This window comes from Protopterus annectens, chromosome 5.part0, assembly GCF_019279795.1.
Source record: "Protopterus annectens isolate FY-2018-M chromosome 5.part0, PAN1.0, whole genome shotgun sequence".
Classification (NCBI taxonomy): Eukaryota; Metazoa; Chordata; order Ceratodontiformes; family Protopteridae; genus Protopterus; species Protopterus annectens.
Window position 1 is genome coordinate 1,566,838,848 of NC_056735.1, and position 24,477 is coordinate 1,566,863,324.

Consider the following 24,477-nt stretch of genomic DNA (forward strand, 5'->3'; position numbering starts at 1 on the left):
GCCAGGTGAATAGAGGGCCACAATGGTCATTCCTCTTCATAAAGGGGGACCATTAACTGACCCTGGGAACTACAGACCCGTCAGTCCAGCAAGTCTAATATGAAAAGCCATGGAACAGATTATCATGGAAATGATCAACAAGGACGCTGGCAATCTACAGACACTGGACCCGTCCCAGTTTGGATTTAAAGGAAGGTCTTGCCTACTCAACATTGTAGACTTTTTTTGCGGCAGTCTCCAAGGCTATGGATGAGTGGAAAAAATGTGCATACTGCCTACCTTGATCTGACCAAGACTTTTGATACAATAGCTGACTCTTGCATTATTGACAAACTCTCAGAACTAAGCATAAATCCGTGCACAACTTGCTGGCTAGCTCACAGATAGGACCCAAGAAGTCAGGATCAGTGAGACCACCACCACCAGAAGACTGTTCAACAGAGTACCTCAGGACTGCTTTTTAGGCCTGCTCCTGTTTGGCATCTACTTCTCTGAAGTGAAGGCTAATGCCAAAGGCCTCTGACTCACCAAGTTCACATATGACTAAATTGAGAGCTGTCATAGATTTCCCCAATGACACCAGTATCCCACAAGAGCATCTAACACAAATGTCAGATGCCAAAGACACAGATTAAAACTCATAGTGAAAAAATGCATTATAATGCCCTTTGGGAAATTGTACACCCAAGCTAATTACGCCATTGATAAAACACTCTAAGAGTTGATCCGGTAGTTTGGGATCTGGGAACATATGTAGATGGTAATCTGGCCTTCGACCAGCATGTAGCCAAGATTAATAAGAAAACCATTCCATGCTGGTCAACTCATAAGCAAGGCTGCGACATCCAGGTCCAAGAAAGTTATAGTCCACTTTACTCTGCCCTTATCAAACCCAAGTACAATGCCATCTTTGGCATGTACCTAACTGGGCAATTGCAGCAGTTGGAATGCCATCAAAGGTTCCTTACAAGTAGAATCCAAGGTGTGAATATCCTGTCCTGTACAGATCACCTTACGGGTCTAGGTCTCTCTCTGTACTCAGTCCCCTACAGATTACTGAGTGGTGATCCATGCCTGGCATATAGGGCATCCTCAGATCCATCTCTGATGGATCTCTTGCACATCCACAAAGCAAACACCACCAGAAACACTAGCTTCAAGGACCTGAATTTTGCCTGTGACATAAATAGAACGTGCTTGAGACACCAGTTTTCTGTCTCAAAGGATCCCTGCACTATGGAATAAACTCCCCATACACATGAAGCGGAGTCGTTCCCCGACTCCATCCAAACAAAACCTTGATCATTGGATGGGAAACTGCAAATTCACCCCTTGTCTGGCCCCCATCTCTCTGAGTGAGGTCGACCAGTAAGTAAATTAATCTACAACTAACTTGCCCTTCCCTCCACATAACCCTTGGTTACCTCCTTACTAACCTACCCCACCATATAGGCATCCAAGGTACTCTGGGACAAAACTGGGTTTGCTTGCATGCCTAGGTTTATAAAGACCATGGTGGTCATTACCATATGTTTGTAGGTTTATACTAGGCTAAAATTGAGAAACTTCTCCATTTGATGCTGCAAACAGTTGCAGAACTCTAATTTCCTTATGCATTGGGACTTTGCTTTAAAGTTATTGTTTTCTAAAACTGTTCAAGCCACCTACATCCACTCCCGTCATGGTTGCTATAATGTCAGTGTGGTGGGGAGTCTGAGTTACTGGTGGGGAGTCTGCGTTACCGGGATTAATTTGCAAGGAAACTGTTTTCTAGGCTAGGGAGACCCTGAATGCCAACTCATCAAACCATTCATCGAGCACTCCATTTGTAAATGATTGATGAAGTATACTTTTTTCTTTCACCAGGAACCACAAACCAGAGAAAACAATCCACAAATAGGCACAGTGAACTGACTGTACCTATGCACACTAAGGAGTACCAAACCAACTTCAAGTAAATTCAGATTCAGAAATACAATTTATTCAAACTGAGCGCTTTCATCTGTTGTAATGTAGACTTCAGAGTTCCATGTTACAATAGATGAAAGTGCTCAGTTCGAATAAATTATATTTTTGAATCAGAATTTACTTGAAGTTGGTTTAGTACTCCTTGGTGTGTGTAGTTAGTCGGTTCACTGTGCCTATTTATTTGTGGATAAGTTTTTCTTTGACAAGAAGCAAGGAAAGCCGTACTGTGCACAGGTAAAAGCACATTCTGTCACAGTTGATGCTACCTCTGCAGTGTTTTTAGGACTGTATTTACAAATGGTTTGTAAGGCTGATACATAGTTTGCTATCCACACTTGGAAGCATTATAAGCTCCATGACCGGTCCAGTAACAAGGCAGGCTTTGGCAGTTTAGTCCTGTAGGTTCTTGTCTGAGCATCCACTTCCTTGAATGGCCATTGCTGTGGTAATTTTTGCACATGTCCTGTGTACAGCTGCAGCAATGATGCTTGCAGCAAGCATGGTACTGTTTTGTGAGTTCATTCACTGTAATGATATATGTTCATATAGGATCACTGTTGTAGAACCAAGTCCCTCCCACCTTCCCTGTCATAGTTATTCTTTCTCACTTTGTCTCCTCTCCACAGTGCTCAAAGAGTAGGCACTGTGAGAAGACTTTTTTTACTTTGTTACTCGTCTTATGACAGGTGATTAAATGAATGAGGACTTTCTACTGTAGTTTTGCATAGCTTTTTTTCTCCTTTGTCAAAAAAAGGCAAGGGCATATGGGGGCTCTTTCTTTCACCTGGCCATTCCTGTTTTCCAGGATGTCACACACACATGCAGCCCTTCTTGTCTAGGATGCAGCCTTGCATCTCTACATTGGGGAAGGGCTAGCAAGTGCTGTGATGACTGAGAATTCTGGGAGTCTGGCCAGTTAAGAGCACATTGCATGCAAACTATTTGCATATGTTATGAGTATTACTACATAAGTGATCCTACTGAAACATCTGCTGCTACATTGAGTGTACTGAGACAGCTGTACTTTCATCACCCTACTGTTAGAGGGCAGGGCTGGCAGTCACCAAGCAAACATTTTCCAAGTGGATTGGAAACTGCATTCTTGTAATGTCCTCAGGCATCTGACCAACCATTGAAAAATTGTATTCAGAGGTGAGGTCATTCCACTAGATACTTGGCTGCTTCCAGAGTTGCTTCTGTAATGTGTGTTACATATACTTGTCAAGTTCTCACTGGGCATTATTTCATATTGTCACCAAACATTAGTACATAGTCTGAGACTCAAGGAGCCAGGACTTCCTTGGTGCCTCATTAATTGAAGACTGTGCCATCTGAGCTACTGTCCACCAGTTCTTTCCACCTAAGTGGATTTACAGTTTGTGATTTTTCTTCAGTTGCCAGCTTACCAAATAGGATGATGGTGTTCGCTAAAACAGGCATAGGTCTTTATCATATCAATTGACCTGCAAAGGGATGCTCTTTGGGTCACAGACACCTTTCTCCAACTGTTGCTATTCGAACTCCCTATAAGTTTACAAGCAGGTATTTGTATGGCATTGTAAGATCTTTGTTTTTGATTTGTGAAGAGGTTTGCCTAGTGGTTGAATTGGTGGACTCTTGTGTCTTGCATATGCCCTCAAATGTGCAGGTCTTCCCAACCAAAATGTGTCGTACTGGAACAAAAGTGGTAATGTACCCAGTCAGTTGTAGATTCACCAATGAGGTTTTCCTTCTAGATTGAAATGTTAAGAACTGTTCTATTTAAAAAAAAAATGCATTTGGAACAGTGTTGCTAAATGAGAATGAACTGAAGGTTTGGTTATCAAGGTATTCTTCACAGATGTAGTCTGATTTTTAATTCCTATCATTTGTTGTAGAATTGTGGAACAGACTTTCACAACAGCTGAATTTGTAAGTCAGGCAATTGACATCAACGAACCTATTGGTACTCTGAGAAAACTTTTGGAAGCCCGACTCCAATGCTGCTTGGATGCTTATGAAATTTGTCTTCAGGATATTCAGGTAAAGAAAATTAGAAGGCTAAAGAATACTGCCGTATTCTTTTTGAAAAATATTTTTACGTTTCATTTGGGCATTCTACTAAGGCTGTATGCTGTTGAAGTTGTATATTTTAAGTTTAGAAATCCATCAATGTTAAGTTGTCAATCTCGCCTTCATTCTTGCTGGATGGGTTCGGAGCCGACCCTCGGCTCCGACTCGGCCATTACTAAAGCTCGAGAGCTTATTCCACCGGCTCGAGGCTCCCCTATATCCCACAATGCTAGGGGGTAACTACCCAGATCTCGTTTGCCGCTTTGACGAGGTGCTTTTTTCTACCAGCTCTGGCAGGTTAGTGAGTTTTCTTGTTTAAAAAACTTCAAATTTCTACCCCTGTCTTTTCTATTTAGTCTAGATTTTATACAGAGTATCCCTTTAGTTTAAATTGGGTCCCCCTTGTGCTTGAATTCCCGTTTTATCCCCTTTTTAACTTTTAGGCCTTTGGCCCACTTCCTTTTTTTCCCTGTCCTTTCAGTGTGACTGGATTTTTATTTGGTTAAAGGGTGTGTCTGTGTGTTGTGTTTGTGTTTCATACAGCCTTTTCAGGATGTCTAAAGACTCCAAGGTCTCAGGCTTCAAGAAGTGTGATTCTTGCTGTCAGAAAATGTCTCTGACAGACGGTCACACTTCTTGTGTCTATTGCCTGGGACCTTTGCACCTGCAGGACTCGTGCTGTTTGCCATGCATTCAGCCCTAGAGTCCTGCAGGAACGCAAAAACAAACTCATACTTCGAGGCTTGTTAAAGCCTGAAGGCCCCCCGACCCAGTCTGCGTCGGGGAAGCCTTCTAAGACTTCCAGGCCGTCGGCTCCAGCTTCAGAGCCGTCTCCTGGGAGCATTAAAGCTGCTTCGACATCGGCTCCGGCTGGAGTCGATGTTTCGAAGTCTCATACCTTTACCTCAGCTCCGGCTGGAGCCAAGGTTGTCAAGACTCAGTTGGCTCCGATAGGCTTATCGGAGCCAACTTCAAAGAAGAGGTCTAGGTCCCCTTCCATCGGCTCCATCCACTCGGCTCCGGGATCTCCTCTTCTGTCGGAGCGGAGCCATAGGTCTCATTTCTCTCGGTTCTCCAGGCTGTCCGACCATGATTTACAAAGGGTGGTGAGTAGACTTCTCAAGTCCGAGGCACTGGCCCAAATGCTGCATAGCCCTACTCAACAGTCAGCGGCTATTCCCATCCCTGATTCTATTCCTCCTCCGACTCCTTTGAGTTCGGAGCCGGGGCTCATTGGAGCCGTGGCTGTCGGTGCTTCGGAGCCGATACCTTCCCTTTCGGCTCCATCGTCTGCTCCGATTTCCTCCTTGGAGGGATCTCAGCGCCGAGCTTCCCTTGTCGGCTCATAGGGGGCGATTTAGAGCGATTTAGCGCGGAGCTGCCACTGTTGCACACTAGGGCAGTGCCGGTTAAGCAGGTTTAAACTATTCGGGCTACCTAAAGTCCACTCTTCAAATTTTCCCTTAAAACTACCTTCCTCGAACTATACTACTGATCAAATCAGCGTATCCTATAACTAAAAAGATCATCTCTACTTGACTCCAAGTAGACTATTCTCTATCTATTAAACCTAGCACTTGCTCCTACAGTACTTATTACCTTGATACGGCACTCTTGTCATAGATAGTACCCCAAAAAGGCAACCCCCCATTTCTCGGTCACCCACGTCCCCGGAATCTTTTTTTAAAGTTTTTCGTCTACCCTTCTAGCATGTCGAGGGATCAGTTGCTAGTGTCCTCTCCTGCTCAGCTGGTGAACCTGGGAATATTGAGGCAATGTTTCAATTGCCTCATGTACACAGACAACCCTCTCCTCCTCCCACAAAACACAAATACATGTGAGAGATGCAACTATACGGCCAAACTGGAGGCTGAGCTCTCTCAACATAGGACTGGCAAGACCAGTCAGGAGGAGAAGGTTACCACACACACTATAGACCCAGTCTCACATAGTACCATTACAACCTCAAATCACACACATAAACACACAAAGACATACTCGGAGGCTCTGATCAAAAATCTACCAAAACAGCAGAGGCCACCAAAGCAGACACCCAAACAACCACCACCTCAGAACACAACACCCACAACACATAGACCTCACAGTCAGAGTGTCAAACAGTCACAGCCCTTAAGGCCAAACACAATGCCAGACACACTAGTCATTGGTGACTCCATAGTCAGACACACTGATGTCCCGCTCACCAGACTGAGTAAGGAGAAGGTCACAGTAAGCTGCCTGTCGGGCGCTAGAATCCGCCACATAACGCAAGCACTCAGGTCTCTCAACAGCAGGTACAAATATGACTCAGTCATTGTCCACGCTGGTGTAAGCGACCTGAGACGTACCTCCTTGGACTACATGAAAAGAGACATTGAGGAGCTCTCTGATTATGTAGCCCAGGCAGGTATGACCCTGACCTTGAGCAGTATCCTACCTTCACCAAGAATGATGCCACAATACAGAGATAAGATGATCAGCTTTAACAATTGGCTTAAACACTGGTGTCATTCAAAGGGGATCCAGTATCTGTCTGCCTGGGATGACATGCTGGACAAGCCACGCTGTTCCAAGGGACGGCTTGCACCTGTCACCCTGGGATTCCGGATATTGGCAAAGGCTCTTGCCACCCCATAGTGCCTTTTTAGGCAAGGCTCAAATTCTAAACCTACCACCCTAGAACACAAAAAGGAAAAAACTAAGGGTAATGCTGCTCAATGCCAGAAGTCTAAATCTCAAAATGCACGCACTCGAGGCCCTTCTCAGTATGGAGAACATCGATGTCTGTGCTGTGACAGAAACCTGGTTCAAGGCTCCTGAGAGCACCCCAGCGCTATCAGGTTTTACCTCATATCATGCGTTCCGCCCCAAAATCCGGACAATACCAAGAAAGGAGGGGGTATCCATATTCATCAAGGACACCCACACCTCAAGACTGGTGGCAACGCACGATGCATTGGAGACCATCCAGGTGCAATTAACCATAGGCAAGACTGCTCTGCAAATTGTAGCATGTTACAGGCCACCCTCACAAACTCAGGAAACTCACATGGCCTTCCTGAAAACACTAGAGGGATAAATGTATCACCAAACACCATCATACTAGGTGACTTCAATTACCCTAATATAGACTGGGAACACTACTCAAGCCCAAACACCCTAGCCCAAAAGTTCCTGGAATTCATAAACTCAAATGCCATGGAACAACTAGTCACCATCCCCACAAGAGGAGATAACATACTTGATCTCATCATCACGAACATGGGAGCACAATGTTCAACACCGAAGTATACCCCTCACTGGTGAGATCAGATCACAAACTAATCTCGCTGGAGGTCCTCATCCCACCCCACCTGAAATAAAAAGACCACAGTAAAGAACTTCTCAAAAGCCGACTTCACACTTCTAAAGACTAGTGTGGTCTCCTTTCAGGCCCCGAGCCGGCGGAAAACAATACTCAAGCCGCTGAATCACTTACAAACGCCTTCTACCAGCACCTGCAGGACTGCATGGATAAGGCAATCCCAAGCAAAACAAAGACTCTTTGTACCAAAGGCAAGCGTCCAGTCTGGTGGACCCCAGCCATAAACAAACTCTACAACAAAAGGAGGAAGCTACTACAAGATAGAGCAAAATCCTTAAAAGGTAAGACACCCTTGATCACTATAAGTAAAAAACTAAGAGCTCTCATAAAATCATCCAAAGCAAATTTCGAGAGAAAATTAGCTAAAGACTCAAAAGACAATCATAAGGCCTTCTTTAGCTATGTTAGAAACCTAGGAGGAAACTCCCAGATATGCTCAGAACTAGTTCAAAATGATGTGAAGATTACTGATCCTACAGACATTGCCAACATACTGGCTGACAGGTTCAGTGCAAACTTCTACCCCCCTCCCCCCCAAAAGGAGAGATATCTATACCAAATGAGTGCAGGCCCCCAAACATCCCCAGCGCCCAAGTGAGAACTGCTCTCTCCAAAGCAAAAAAACACAGCATCCATGGGACCCGATGGTGTCCCCGGCTGTGTGCTCCACGAACTCAATGAGGAATTAAACCCACAGCTAGGACAGCTGTTTAATCAAAGTCTTACCTCTGGATACGCACCCAGGAGTGGCGCACTGCAACTGTGGTCCCACTTCACAAAGGCGGTGCCTCCACAGACCCTGGAAATTACCGCCCATTAGCTTGACAAGCCTTATCTGCAAAGCCATGGAGAGGATCATAATGGACCTCATAAATAAAGACATAGGGAATTTGCAGACTTTGGATCCAACCCAGTTTGGCTTTGTCAAAGGCAGATCATGCCTTTTAAACTTGGTTGACTTTTTGAAACAGTCACCAAAGCCATTGATGAGGGAAAGGCAGTCCATACAGCCTACCTCGATCTGGCTAAGGCCTTCGATACAATACCCCACTCGGGTATCATTGAAAAACTCATCAGCTTAAATGTTAACCCATACATCACAAGATGGGTTGCAAACTGGCTGAGTGACAGAACCCACAGGGTCAGAGTTGCTGGCGCCATGTCAGACTCAAAGCCTGTCACAAGTGGTGTCCCACAGGGCTCAGTCCTGGGCCCACTCTTGTTTGGCATCTACTTTTCCAGTACAAGCAAACACAGGAGGGTTATGGCTGACAAAGTTTGCAGATGACTGCAAACTGGGCGCCATAGTAGAAAACACATCTGACACAGATATCCTTCAGAAGGGTCTCACAGAAATGGATAACTGGTGCCAGAGCCACGGCCTAAAGTTAAATGCCAAAAAATGCATAGTCATACCCTTCGGGAAAAACAAGGTTACCCCTAGCTACCAAATAGGTGGCAATCCACTGAGCACAGAAGAAGTTATCAGGGACCTGGGGACCCAGGTTGATAGTAGTCTGTCATTCGACACCCATGCAGCTAAAGTAGTTAGGAAGTCCTTCTACATTGCCCACCTTATCATGAAGGGATTCTCATCTAGATCAAGGGAGGTCATAGTCTCCCTTTACTCATCACTCATCAGACCAATGATTGAGTACAATGCCCCATTCGGAATGTATCTGACCCGACACTTGCAGCAGCTGGAGAGGCCACAAAAGTTCCTCACCAAAAGGATAAAGGGTCTCAAAATCTGTCCTATGCTGCCCGACTGAAAGAACTCCAGCTCTATTCAGTCGCCACTTGCTCAGAGGTGACCTTTGCCTAACATACAAGGCCATGTCAAACCCAGATTTGATGAATATGCTTCACCTCAAAAATCTAGATCCATCAGAGCCACAAGGCGGAGACTTAAACCTCGACACGGCTATTAATAGGACGTGCTGGAGGGATAGATTCATCACCCAAAGACTCCCAATGCTGTGGAACAAAATCCCGGTACATGTGAGGCAGAGCACCTCGCTGGCCTTGTTCAAGAGAAATCTTGACCAATGGATGGGAGATCGCAGATATACCCCAGGAATTACCTCAGTGTCACTGCTCGACAGAGGCACAGCAAAATAATGGGTATAGTTCCCCATACTAAAGGGGTGGCGTAAGCCACAAAACGATGGGCTAGGCTTATAAATGCCCTCGGGCAGATAGCCTAGTATGAACCTATGAACCTATAAGTGGCATCGGACCCTTGTCCGACCCCGTTCTCCCTCTCTGGGTGTCGGCGCTGGTGAGTTCGGCTCAGACATCGGCCTCGGAACCTTCCCTGTTGGTGCCGGGGGGGGGTCCTTGTCTCCTCGGAGTGGGGACCTCTGGCCTTGGCTGATAGGAGCGCCTTCAAGGTCATGCGGAGCATGCTAGACACAGTGTCTACCCCACAGTCGGCTCCATCAGCTCCTCCCTCTTCAGTGCCTGCAGTGGTTTCTACCCACCCCCTTGTAACAGACCGTAGAGAGCCAGCTCCTCAGGTTTCCCCATTGGGAATATCCTCCTCTTCCGAGGCCTCTCCTGATCCGGTAGGAGAACCCCCTCGGAAGAGACAGTGCAAGAGGAAGCACATTGACTCCCCTGAGTCTATCACCTCTGACACCGACTTGGAGGAATGTGAAGGTTCCCCTCTGTCCCCCTCTGAGGATGTCTCTTTTGCTGACATCCTTGAAATCCTGAAACAGAGGGGTAACTGGCCCGCCCTTAACCCTTCAGAGGACGAGTCAGTTTACTTTGAGGCGTTTGGCTCTCGCCCTTCCACCTCCTGGGTGTCCCCTCTCTTTGACCCCCTTATGGAAGTGGTGGCAAGGAAGGCTTGGACGGCCCCTGATTCAGTGGAACCTACCCAAAGGAGGCCGTCAAAATTTATTACTGCCCCTAAAGAGAAAGAGTTTCTATCTAAAGGCGTCTCTGTTGATGCCATGGTGGTGGCCGCAGCCACTAAGAAGGAGTTAGCCGATCCTTCGGTACCTGTCCATCCTCCTAATAAGGAGTCTAGGACCATGGACAGTGCAGTGGCGGATGTTTTCATCAGCGACCTTTTCTATGCGGTCGCTGAACTACTTGTGTCACTTCACCTGTCTCCAGAGGGATTTGCTCAAGGATATGGGTGAGGCCATGCAGAATCCAACAGCTGAGGGATTCCAAGACAAAATGAACTCCCAGTTGGCAACCCTGAATTCGATTGTCAACTCCTCCATGTGGCTTATCTCATATGCGGCTGATGGGGCGAGTAGGGCCGCAGGCACAGGTGTAGCTTTACGACGTCACGCCTGGATGCGGCTTTGCAATTTTGCGGACCCTTTCAAGGCGTCCTTCACCAATTCCCCCTTTGATGGCTCAACATTGTTTGGACCTCAGGTGAAGGATACATTGACTAGGTGCGAGCAGGAAGGTAAGACTCTCTCTGCCATGGGAGACCGTTTTTCTACCCCTTCTAGACCTTATCCAAAAGGTCGGGGGGGGGGGAGATGTGGTTCCGCAAACCACAGGGAGTCTCATCTGACGCACAAGGTCGATTCCCCTCTAGAGGCAGAGGGGGGAATAACAATAGACGCCGCCCTAGGGGCAGAGGTGGTCCGCAAAACCAGGGTAGCAGAGAAACTTTCTCTGATAAATCCTTTCAGCATCCCTGAGGAGCTGCCTGGCTGTCCACCTTCGGAGGCTGTCTGGGGAAGATTATCACTGTACCCAAAAGCCTGGCTTTCCCTCACTCAAGACAAATGGGTACAGCCAATCATATCCGAGGGTTACAAAATTCCCTTTATTCACATCCCATCCCAACCCAAAGGATCCTTTCCAGATGTTCCACCCAGTCTAAGGGAACAAGCGGCATTAGAAATATCAAAGCTGCTGTCGAAAAGAGCTATCCAACCAGTCCCAGCAGACCAGCAAGAATCCGGAATCTACTCCAAATTCTTTTTGGTACCAAAAAAAACAGGGGACTGGAGACCAATACTGGAGCTCAGCAAGTTAAACAATTATATCAAAAAAACAAAATTCCGGATGGTCACGCTACAGTCCATTCTACTGTTCTTGGGTCAGGACAATTGGATGTGCTCGATAGACCTTCAGGATGCGTACTACCATATCAAAATGCACAGACGCTCCAGGAGGTTTCTGCGCTTCAGGCTGGGAGCCAGTCACTACCAGTTCAGAGCCCTGCCTTTTGGCCTCACTACAGCCCCCCGAGTGTTTACCAAATGCATGGCAGTGGTCGTGGCTCACTTGAGACATCAAGGATTCCAGGTGTTTCCATATTTGGACGACTGGCTCCTTACCGCCACCACCAGACATCAACTGCTTCTATCCAGAGACTTCACTATCCAAACTTGCCAAGCTCTAGGCATTTCAATAAATTTCCAAAAATCTGCCTTGTCGCCTTGTCAATCTATTACCTTTATAGGCGCCACCTTAGATACAGCCATCTTTCCGCCAGACTTGCAGAGCAAAGAGTATTAGATATCCGCAAACAAGTTTACCTTCTACTTCAGTGCAACAAGGTCAAAGCCAGGGTAGTCTTGAAGGTATTGGGACTCATGGCAGCTACTATTACACTTCCCCCCCTTAGCTCGTTTTCACATGCGGATCCTCCAGTGGATGCCGTTTACTCAATGGTCCTTCCAACAGCTCCCGATGTCTCACATCATCCTACTAACTCAATCATGCAAGAATCACCTGTCTTGGTGGATCACATCACCTCAAGTTCTCCAGGGCAGACCCTTCACCCCCCCCCAATCGCCACGGTGACAACGGACGCCTCCCTGATCGGATGGGGGGGGGGCATTATCATGGCAGGACAGTCCAGGGCACGTGGCAACCTTTCGAGTGCCACTTGCACATAAATGTCTTAGAGATGAGAGTAGTGCTTTTAGCATTGCAAGCCATTCAGGACTCTCTTCCCACAGGGACTATTGCAATTCAGACGGGCAACATGTCCGTAGTGTGGTACATCAACAAACAGGGCGGAACCAAGTCCTACCCCTTATGTCGAGAGGCACACAGACTTTGGCAGTGGGCGATTTCTTCTCAGCGTTTTCAGATAGCAACGCACATTCCCGGGAAGTCCAACGTGATTGCGGACAAGTTGAGCAGGGCCATTCTCATGCCTCACGAGTGGTCTCTAAAAATATTAGCGCTGGAAGAAGTCTTTCAAAGATGGGGCCGGCCTTGCTGCGATCTTTTTGCTACTCCCCAAAACAGCAAGTGTCACGACTTCTTCACTCTCTTCCCATTACCAGGCCATCCCACCAGAGACGCTCTAGTCCACGATTGGCCCCGGGGACTTCTGTATGCTTTCCCCCCCTTTCCACTGATCTCTCAATTAATTCAGAAAGTTATCACCTTGAGAGTCACCATGATCCTCATTGCCCCTTACTGGCCTCGACAGATATGGTTTCCGTTCCTCCATTACCTGTTGGAGCAGCCTTGGCATCTGGACCCGGTGCCAGATCTTTTGACCCACCAGTCGGGCCAGCTGTACCACTCCCTTCAATCTCTCAACCTCACAGCGTGGTTTCTCCGATTCCTACCCTAGCCAGGCTTCCCTTAATCTCTCATTTGGTCCGTAACATCCTGATAGCCTCTCGCAAGTCTTCTACCAGGAGGATTTATAATAGTAAGAGGAAACGTTTTTCCTTCTGGGCAGCATCAAAAAATATAGACCCCTTCACTGCACCTATCCAGTCTATCCTAAACTTTCTGGCAGAGCTCTTTCATTTAGGCTCTTCCTCATCTACCATTAGAGTACAACTAGCTGCTATATCTAACTTTCATGTAGGTGTCTCGGATTCTAGTATCATGTCCCATAAACTCTGCAAAGCCTTTTTAAGAGGCGTTTTTCTGTTCAAGCCCCCAATCAAAGATCCCCCACCTCAATGGGACTTAAATTTGGTGCTAGCATCCTTGATCCCCCCCCCTTCGAACCAGCAGCTTCATGCCCTCTTAAGTTGCTCTCATGGAAAACACTTTTTCTAGTAGCCATAACATCAGCTAGAAGGGTATCTGAACTTCATGCTCTTTGCAGTCGTCCTCCTTACTTAGTTTTCCATAAAGACAGGGTGTCCCTCCGGACTAATCCGTCCTTCTTGCCTAAGGTTTCCTCTGAGGCAAACCTAAACCAGACAATTGATCTCCCCGTCTTCTTCCCTGATTATTCCAACAGGTCGGAACAAAAGTTACATTTTCTAGATGTTCACCGCCAACTTAGATATTATTTAGACAGGACTAAACAGTTCAGGAAATCTGATCAGCTTTTCCTTTCTTATGCGGAAGGGAAATTGGGCCTTCCAGTTACTGAAGTGTCCCTTTCAAGATGGCTTACCTCTATAATTACCTTCATCTATGAAATCAGATATCAAAAACTGCCTTCAAGACCTAGAGCTCATTCGACTAGGGCATTAGCTACATCTGTAGCTTTTCAGGACAGGCTACCAATAGATTCCATTTGTGCAGCAGCCACATGGGCTTCTCCTCATACCTTTATTTTGCATTACAAATTGGATATGGCCTCCAGAAACCGTGCCAACTTTGGTTCCACTGTTCTCAAGAGTCTGTTCCGATAGGCCACCCGGGGTAAGGTGCTAGGGACGCGGTCCCATCCAGCAAGAATGAAGGCGAGATTGACAACTTAACATTAAGAAGTTATGTACCTACCATAACGTTCCATGTTAGTTGTCTTCTTCTCACCTTCTTTCTTGCATCTCACCCTCCTTCCCCCTAGCCTGGACAGACCGATAGGAATATTTGGGATCTTCCTTTGGGATTTTTTCCTTCCCACATGTTCTACCACCTCTATTCTCCCTTTTTATGTTTGTGGTAGTCTACCTACAGTTTTATATATAGAGGTGGGTTCCTTTTCTCTCTTCTCCATTCTATGGAGACCAGAACTGCTTGGTTTTAGCTATCAAACGAGATCTGAATAGTTGCTGCCTAGCATTGTGGGATATAGGGGAGCCTCGAGCCGGTGGAATAAGCTCTCGAGCTTTAGTATTGGCAGAGTCGGAGCCGAGGGTCGGCTCCGAACCCATCCAGCAAGAAAGAAGGCGAGAAGAAGACAACTAACATGGAACGTTATGGTAGGTACATAACTTCTTATTTTATATTTTTCCTTTAATGCAGAACATACAATGAAGCACCAAAGAGTTATGATTACTGATGAGCATTGCAAGTGTCAAATTCTGCTGTTATGTTTTACTTTTTTTAAAAAAAAAGTTTAAAAATGCTGTTATTGTCATCTCTAATACCCATCAACTGTACAGATTTTCACAGTATGTCCAGTATTTTCCCCCATTTTTGGTGTGTTCCTCATAAAATTTGTGATTTTCTGGAATTTTGTGGCAAATCAGTGAGGAATGAATTTACTAAATAATGACATTCATTTGAGTTTCAGACTTCGTAGCCTTCAGAAAATGCATGTTAACACAAGACCTTATGTTCTTCGTGTTTCACTGTTGCAGTCCTCACATTTGGGTTATCTGCCTGCATGTAGCCCTCATTCAGCCCGAATACCAGAGTCTTGGGATTTCTGCGTCGGATGCTGTCGCTTTTTATGTGACGTCAGGTCATCAGGGGTATAAAACATGCAGCTGACGCTATTACATCAGTCTTTCTTGCCGTGTGGTGTCCGAAGCAGAAGCAGTTCGCAAGTGCCGTGTGGTGTCCGAAGCAGAAGCAGTTCGCAAGTGCCGGTCGGCTATCTCCTAAATTTTCGTTTTTCGAGTTTCAGACCTGAAGTCTTCTAAAAGATAAGTACCCCGGTGGGGATCCTTTTTTCTTGCTCTAACCAATGTCAGAAAAAATTTAATAATCGTCCTGCCTGTGGAAAGCAAATACCTCCCAGAGATTTTTATTCTTACTGCATCACCTGTCTAGGCCCAGACCACGACGTCCCTCGCTGTCAGTTTTGTGCCTTGTTCAACGCCCGAACTATTCGTCGTCAGGCTATTTTTGTCGCTAAATTCTTTCACTGTCAATCTCCGTACTTCAAAATGGCTTCGATAAGCCATCAGACTACCGGTCTTCCGAAAAAATGTAAGGATAACGACAGAGACAGACCGCATAGGTACAAAACTGCCGACGACGCTACCACTAAGCTAGTCGCCAGTCCGCCGGTACTCAGTGAGGCACTTTCGCAGCCCCTGATACTAGTTGCTACAGATTTGCAGGCCTCTGAGACCCTGAGACCCATTCAGAGTCCGGTATGCCGCGAGATGCTTCTTCGCCTATGGAACCTGTGGATGTCTCTACCTTGGATGGGTCTGGAGCCGCTGTGCAGGCACCGGCTTCTGAGGGTGTATTCAGGCCTTCTGATTTTCATATTAAACCGACAATTTTGTTTCAGACCAAAAATACTGAATATCTCAGGCCTAGAGTTTGCACTACACCTAGGAAACCGATTATCAAAGCGCATTCTAAGGCCCAAATGCCACAAAAAGCAAATGCTTAGAATGGCTGAAGACCACCTTACCTTAATTAGGGGAAGTTAGCCTTCCCCCTCAAAAAGACCAAGAACTAATTTTCCTTCTGATTCTTCAGATCAGGAGTCTGATAACTCTGATCCTGATTACCAGGACATATCCTTATCTTCCCATTGAGGATTCAGATGCAGAGGATTCCATTCCTTCAGCTTCTCCTCCAGAAGATTTTTCTTTTTGTGAAACCCTGCATACCCTTAAAGAGCATTTCTGCTGGGAGAGCCAGGCTTACTCTCAGTCCAAAAAGAGACTCGGGGAATTTTTAAACTTGCCTCAGCACAGGCCTCTAGCTATCCCTCCTGTTCTGGAAATTGTAGATGATGTCTTCTTGGAATCCAGCCTTACCCCTGATACTTTGCCTCCAGCTCTCAGGAAACCTGACGGGTACTATGGAGTACCTGACTCCCACAAATTCCTCTTTAAGAATCCCACTGCGGATCCTGAGACCATTTCCCAGGGACCTAAAGGCATTAAGGCTACAACTGTCAAAAAATCCTACCCTTTTGGACTGGGATTCTAGGGCTTTAGACAGATGGGGTAAGAATGTTTACACCTCTGCTACTCTTGCCATTAGGGCTTTAAATTGCCAGTTTCTTATGTTAAAAGTATCAGCAGCATATTATGGAGCCAGTTAAACAGAAAATTATGTTGATTCCTGATTGTGCAGAACACAAAGATTTACAAGAGTTAATGCATTCTGCTAACCAAGTTGGTAAACATATTTTGTAATGTGGATTTGATGCCTTAGAAGCATCTTGTGGGGCTGCTGTCACTGGGTCTGTTCTTAGAAGGCATGCTTGGCTTAAGGAACAAAACTTGCCAGATCATGTCAGAGCAAAATTACTAGATGCACCATTAAATCAAGAGTGTCTATTTGGCAATAAAGCAGAAGTCCTCAAAAGGATGGAGGAGAAAGCTAAATCTATGTAAACTGTTAAAGATTTCTTACAAGTACAGCCACCTACATTCAGTAAGCATTGGCCTTTTAAAAACTGGTCTTTTCCAGTCCTTCTCAGTCCATACTCAGGGGCGGCAGACCAGCAAGACTACAGTCTCAGGTTATGCACAGATCTAAGCAATGGAGTGCTCCCACATCCAAAACTGGGATTAGTAAGCCACCATCCTATGGTAAAATTGCACAATGACTTATCCTCAACTCTTTCAAGCCTTGCCCAAGTACTTGCACCTTTAGGGGGGAAACTTGCCCTGTATGCCAACAACTGGGAGTACATTACCAATAACAGATGGGTCTTCAACATTGTTTTCCCAGGGATACAGATTCCACTTCCACTCTCTCCCAACCCTAAGCGGATGGCCAGAACTCCCCCCAAACTAGTGGGCAAAGGCCCAAAAGCAAATACTTTATTTTCTCAGTATCAAGGCTATTCAACCTGTCCCAGCAGAACAGAGGCAAGGCTTTTATTCCAGGCTGTTTCTGGTACCCAGAAAAGAAAACTCTTGGTGGCCTGTCCTGGATCTGTCTATTCTCAACACCTTTCTGGTGGTTCCAAAATTCAGAATGCTAACTCTCCAACAGCTGCTTCCTCTGCTAGCCAAGGACTCCTGGCTAGCAAACCTAGACTTAAAAGAAGCTTATCTACACATCCCCATAAGGGAATCTTGCAGGAAATACGTACGTTTCAGAGCAGGCTTTATGCACTATCAGTTCTCTGCACTTCCCTTTGGCTTATCTACTCCGCCCAGGATATTCAAAAAGTGCCTAGCTCCAGCCATTGCATATTGCAGGTAGAGAAGAATTCAAATTTACCCATACTTGGACGATTGCCTGATTCAGGCGGACAGTCAGGAATTGCTACTACAGCACCTGGCATTTGTAAAGAGACTTCTAACTTCACTGGGGTACACCATCAACGAAAAGAAATCACATCTGATACCCAGCCAACGGATTGTATTCCTGGTAGCAAGCTTGAAAACAACTTCACAGATGACATTCCTCACTCCAGAAAAACAAATGTATTTGACAAACTACTTCAGTCTGCTGGCCACCAAAACCCGGCTATCTGCAAGAAAAATACTGCAAGCCCTAGGGTTCATGGCCTCTTGCATTTTACTAATTCCATATGCAAGGCTGCATATGAGGAAACTTCAGTGGTACCTAAAAAGTCTCTGGTGTCAACATTCTCAGGACCTGGAAACAATGATTCCTATCATTCCTTGCGTAAGGACAGACTTCCTTTGGTGGGCAGAAGTCTGCAACCACAACAAGGGACTCCCTTTCACTCTACCCCCTGCCACCCAGACCCCAACAACAGACGCATCAGACTATGCATGGGGACTCACATGGCAGGGCAATGTATTCAGGGCAAATGGAGCCCAAAGCAAATGCACCTGCATATCAATCAAAAAGAAATGTTAGCTGTACAGAATGCTCTGACAGTCTTCAAAGGCCTTATTCTTCCAGGGCAACTATTGGTAAAGACAGACAACACCACAGTTATGTGGTACATAAACAAGCAGGGAGGAACCCATTCCTACCCACTCTGCAGATTAGCCATGGCTCTGTGGAACACAGCCTTCAGCAACCAAGTGCACCTGCAAGCTCAATTCTTGCCAGGCAAACTAAATTCACTGGCAGATGACTTTAGCAGAAATCTCATGGGCCTACATGAGTGGAAACTGAAACCCAAAATATTCAGGCTTTTGAGGAACAGGTGGGGGGCACCAGAGGTGGACCTCTTTGCTTCCCCTCAGAACTATCAATTGAGCAAATATTGCACCAGAACTCCCCACAGCCAAGCTTGAAAGTGGATGCCCTGTCTTTTACCTGGGAAAGACTCTCTCAATCTATGCCTTTCCCCCTCTGCCCCTTCTCTCGAAAGTTCTACTAAAGATCAAACAGAGCAAACAAAGGACAATCCCTATTGCACCAGACTGGCCATGCCAGCAGTGGTACCCTCCTTTGCCACCATGTCACCTGCCTCAGACCCCTTCGCTACTGTCCCAGCAGGAGGGCCAGATTTTGCACCCTCAGCTGCAGACCCTGAACCGAGCAGCCTGGCTCATCACCAGCAACCTTAAGTAAGCAGGTGCTGGATGTCATTCTTGAGGCAAGGAGACCTATTACTAGAAAATCCTATTCGGAAAAGTGGACTAGATACTGTTTCTGTATCCAGTCTCAGGGAAGGGACATAGATATGCCCAGCTTACCCTGTATACTAGGTTAACTTAACAGAAATGCTCCACAAAGGCCTATCTTTTTCTTCAATTAAGATTCATGCCTCTGCCATCTCAGCTCATTATAGTACTGAGCACCTCTCTTCTCTCACCATCTGGTCAAACAGTTCCTGAGAGGAGCCAAAAATGTAAGACCCCCCCAGGAGAGCTCCCACCTCAGCCTGGGACCTTAACTTTGTGTTGGAAAAGCTCATGCTTCCCCCCTTTGAACCTGCTGCTACAGCAGAGTTAAAATTTCTGTCATGGAAAACAGCTTTACTTTTAACCATCACTTCAGCAAGAAGAATGTCTGAATTGCAAATCCTTATGGCTGTGGAACCCTTCATTATCTTCCATGTGGACAGGGTTTCCCTCGGGACTAACCCATCATTTATGCCCAAAGTGGTATCTAGTGTGGCTTTAAACCAATCCATTCATTTGCCAACTTTTTCCCTAATCTTCAGAATAAAGGGGAAAGGATCTTGCACTCCCTGGATGTGCACAGGCAGCTTAGGTTCTATCCGGACAGGACTAAGCCTCTTAGAAAATCTGACAAGCTGTTAGTTAGCTTTGCTGCAGGGGCAGAGGGCAATGCCATTTCAAAGCAAGCCATTTCTAAATGGATAGCACACTGCATCCATTTCTGCTACAAACACCATGAGAAACCTACCCCACAGGGGATCAGAACACATTCCACTAGGGCTACGTTACAGCATTTCTCAGGGGAGTCCCTACCAGGGACATCCTGGAAGGGGCAACCTGGAGCTCTGCACACACTTTTTCACCAAGCATTACCACTTACCTTTCTATTCCAAATCCAGAGCTGGATTTGCTACAGCAGTCTTACAGGGCCTGATTGCCAGCCCTAATGCTTCTTAACTACCTCCATCCATCCTCAGCTTTGGGAATCAACCCAAATGTGATGACTGCAATAGTGAAACACGAAGAACATAGTACAGTTGTGTACACTTACCATAAATGTAGATGTTTGAGTGTATTCACTGTTGCAGTCCTGGTTACCCTCCCTTCAGTCACCTGACTTGTCTTTACCTCTACCTTTCCTTTTTGTTTGGAATTTTTTACATCATTGGTATTTGCTTTTTGCTGGGGGAGTTCCATACCATGCAATTGCTTCCTATTTTGAGGGCTCCTGACATCTGGGGCAAGAAAAACTGATGTAATGGTGTCGGCTGCATGTTTTATACCTCTGACGACCTGACTTAATGGAAGAAGCGACAGCATCTGACGCAGAAATCCAAAGACTCTGGTATTCAGGCTGACTGAGGGCTACCTGCAGACAGATAACCCAAATGTGATGACTGCAACAGTGAATACACTCAAACATCTACATTTATGGTAAGTGTACACCACTGTTTTTTACTCTAACTGCTTTCTAAGTTTATAAGAGCAATATTTAAAATTTGTCCCTATTTTTAGGGTTTGTGCCCTGATTATTTTTGGCTTTGTACAGATTTTTGTGCTGAAAGGTTGAGAGCTGTAGTTTGTTTAATTTGCACTTGAGCTGCTTTTGCTGTGCTTTTACATTAAGAAATTCTAGGCTTGGACATCTTGTTGTAGAAGGTGATGTTCTTCGTCTTCCCTTGCTGCAGTCCTGACAATTGGGTATAGTCCGCGTCCCAGTCGGCCCGAATACCAGAGTATAAGGCTGACGTCGGTCATGGCGCCTTAGACTGACGTCAGTACGTCAGGGTACTAATGCGCATGACCGACGTCATTTCCTTAGTCTTTTTTGCCGCATGGTCCGATGCAGAAGCAATTTTGCGAGTGCAGGTTGGCGTTCTGAGATTTTCCGAATCCGGAGTTTCAGACCGAGTACAGAGTGGGCTAAGTAACCCGCTAGAACATTTTGGTTTTTCTTGCCTCAGTATATTACGGATGTCAGAAAAAGTGAATAACTGTATTTCTTGTGGGAAGCAGATACCGCATAGGGATTATCATACATTGTGTATACCTTGTTTAGGGCCTGAGCACGACGTTGTTGGTTGCCGCTCTTGTGCTAGATTTAATAAGCGCACTATTAAGAGGAGGCTTGATTGTGCTAGGTTAGTGTTTGGGAAGCGTTGCAATTATACTATGCCGTCGGATGCTCCGACGCCTGCTTCATCTAAGAAGCGCAAGGACAAAACAGTGAAGTCTAGGGGTGAGGAACCGGCAGTCCCGGACGTCGGTCCTTTAGAAGGCTCAGGGGAGCCAGAGGTTTTGCCAGCAGTCTCTATGGAGTCTCAGGCGGATACTTTACTGTTACAGGATGTGCCCTCTCAGGAAGTAGGCCAGGCTGAGGGGGCTTCTCAGGTAACTGTTCTTCCCTCTCTTCCCAAGGTAGTTAGGGCCTCTCCTTCTGTTTCCAGAGCTTCTTTTAGAGGAAGGCCAAGTTCAGCTTCTGTGGGGGCTTCTCCTAGCATTTCGGGCTCTGTGCCTAAGAAACATATGCTTAAAATGGCTGAAGATTTGATTACTCTGATTAGAGGTTCTATGCCCCACCTGATAAGAGGCCTAGGGTGGAACAGGAGTTTGATAGTTTTGAACAGTGTTCACAGGCTTCAGAGTCTTCTGTGGAAGACTTGCAAGAGTTTCCTGCTTATTCTGATTCTGATGTGGATGATTCCACTCCTTCAGCTTCTCCTCCTGAGGATTTTTCATTTTCAGAGACTCTTCACTCCATGAGGGAGCACTTTAAATGGGAAGGCCAAGATTACTCTGACTCCAGAAAAGGCTTAGGGAATTCTTGTTTTGCCTCAGCATAGGCCCTTAGCTATTCCTCCTGTGTTGAATGTGGTGGAGGATGTTTTGCAGAGGCTTCTCTGAACCCTGATTCCTTGCCTCCTGCTCCTGTTAAGCCTGATAGGTATTATAGGGTGCCCGAAGCTCATAAGTATTTGTTTAAGAGTCCCAGGGGGAACCCAGAAACTGTTTCTCAGGGGCCTAAAGGTGTTAAAGCTTCTGTTGTTAAAAATCCTGTACCCTCTGATAAAGAGGCAAGGGCTTTGGATAGGTGGGGTAAGAAAGTATATACTTCTTCCACTCTAGCCATGAGGGCGTTGAATTGTCAATTTCATATGCTGAAATATCAGAATTATCTCCTTTCACAATTGAAATCTAAGGTGGATGCTTTGGCGGAAGGTATTGAGTGTAAAGAATTGCTGGATTTGGTTCATGTGTCTGAACAAGTGGGTAAGCATTCTTTGCAGTGTGGTTTTGATGCTGTTCAGGCCTCCTCGAGGGTGGCTGCTACTAGTTCTGTTCTTCGCAGACATGCATGGTTGAAGGATCAGAATTTAGCTGAGCATGTTAAGACCAGGATTTTGGATGCTCCTTTACAGTCTGATGTGTTGTTTGGACCGCCTGTGGAAGCAGTTTTAAAGAAAATGGAGGACAAAGCTAAGTCTATGCAGACTGTTAAAGATTTTTGCAGGTGCAGCCTCCAAGTTTAGTAGAAATTGGCCTGCTAAGGGGTGGACATATCCTGCTTATGGTTCCCAGTCTAGGGGTAGGTCTAGACGTGGTAGGGGCAGGGCTCAAGGTTCTTTAGGCCTAGATCAGACAGTTCACCTGCTCAGACTTCTGGTGAGGGCAGGGGTCAGTCCTTTCGTAAGCAGAACCAATGACCTGCCTTTTCAGCTGCCAGTGGATTCTCGTCTGGCAGCTCCTTTGGGAGGAAGGTTGTCTCTTTTCAAAGAAAATTGGGATTTAATCACTCAAGACAGATGGGTGCTGGATATCATTCATCACGGGTACAGATTTTATTTCCACACAATGCCCCCTTTCAAAGGCATGCCAGATGTTCCTCCTCCACAAAGAAAAGAGGCTCACAAGCAAGTTTCTCAGTTACTCCAGATAGGGGCTATTCAGCCAGTCCCTGTATCAGAAAGGGGCTTCGGATTTTATTCTCGGCTGTTCCTAGTACCAAAGAAGGGGAACACGTGGAGACCAATTTTGGATTTATCTCTCCTCAACACTTATCTGGACATTCCCAAGTTCAAGATGTTGACGTTACAGCAACTGTTACCTCTGCTGGGCAAGGATCACTGGATGGTAACTTTGGATCTCAAGGAAGCTTACCTTCATGTGCCCATAAGGCTAAGTTGCAGAAAGTATCTGCGGTTTCGAACTGGAGATTTTCATTATCAGTTCTCTGCATTGCCCTTTGGCTTATCTACTGCGCCCAGAGTATTCACAAAGGTTCTGGCTCCAGTGATAGCTTACTTCAGGCTTCAAGGCATTCAAATTTATCCTTACTTGGACGACTGCCTGATTCTGGCTCAAGAAAAGGAACTCCTTCTACAGCATCTGGAATATGTCATAGCAGTGCTAAGATGCCTAGGGTATTCTGTGAACGAAATAAAGTCCAGTCTAGTACCCTCTCAAGACATGTGCTTTCTGGGTGTGAGACTGAATACAGCAGCCCAGATGGCCTTTTTAACCCCGGACAAACAAAAGAGTCTGTCACTTTACTTCCATCAACTATCTCATCAGTCCGTGCTGACTGCAAGGACAGTCCTTCAAGCATTAGGGTTCATGGCATCTTGTATTCTGGTGCTTCCCAATGCCAAACTGCATATGAGGAAGCTGCAATGGTATCTCAAAATGTATGGACACAGCACTGCCAAGATTTGGACACTGTCATTCAAATAATACCTTGCCTTCAAAAGGAATTCTTGTGGTGGGCTCAGGAATGTCACCTAAACAAGGGACTCTCTGTGACCCGGCCAGAGGCGAGTCAGATTTTAACGACAGATGCCTCGGACACTGCTTGGGGAGCTCATCTAAATGGAAAGTGGATACAAGACAAGTGGCCTGCCAGACTACAGCATCTACATATCAACATGAAGGAGATGTTAGCAGTCCAGTTTGCATTGATGGCGTTCAAGGAGTTACTTCTTCCAGGGCAGGTGTTGATTCTGACAGACAACACAACTGTCATGTGGTACATCAACAAGCAAGGGGGAACACATTCTTATCCTCTATGCAGGCAAGCAATGATTTTATGGGAGACTGCGTTAAGCCTGCAACTGACTCTTCAGGCAAGGTTTCTGCCAGGAGCACAGAACTCCCTAGCAGATGCATTAAGCAGACAAATCATGGATCCCCACGAGTGGAAACTGGATCTTCATGTATTTCAGAAATTGACAGTGTCATGGGGAACTCCAGACATAGATCTGTTCGCTTCTCCACTAAACCACCAGCTGCCAAAGTATTGCACAAAGGGGTTTCATCACACAGCTTGGAAAGTGGATGCTCTGTCTTTCAGTTGGAAAAACCTTCATGTCTATGCCTTTCCACCTCTACCTCTTCTTCCAAAGGTATTACTAAAGGTCAGACGGGACAGGCCAAGGATGATTTTGATAGCTCCAGATTGGCCTCGGCAACACTGGTACCCACTTCTAA

General features: G+C 46.0%; 1 protein-coding gene across 1 annotated transcript in view; it reads left to right on the forward strand.

Annotated features, from left to right (window-relative positions):
• GABPA (GA binding protein transcription factor subunit alpha) overlaps positions 1 to 24,477 on the forward strand; it is a gene marked incomplete in the record, with an annotated part of 677,711 nt that overhangs the window by 145,576 nt on the left and 507,658 nt on the right. The window contains 1 exon segment of the mRNA XM_044071362.1: positions 3,846 to 3,990. Coding sequence (XP_043927297.1) covers positions 3,846 to 3,990 — 145 coding nt within the window.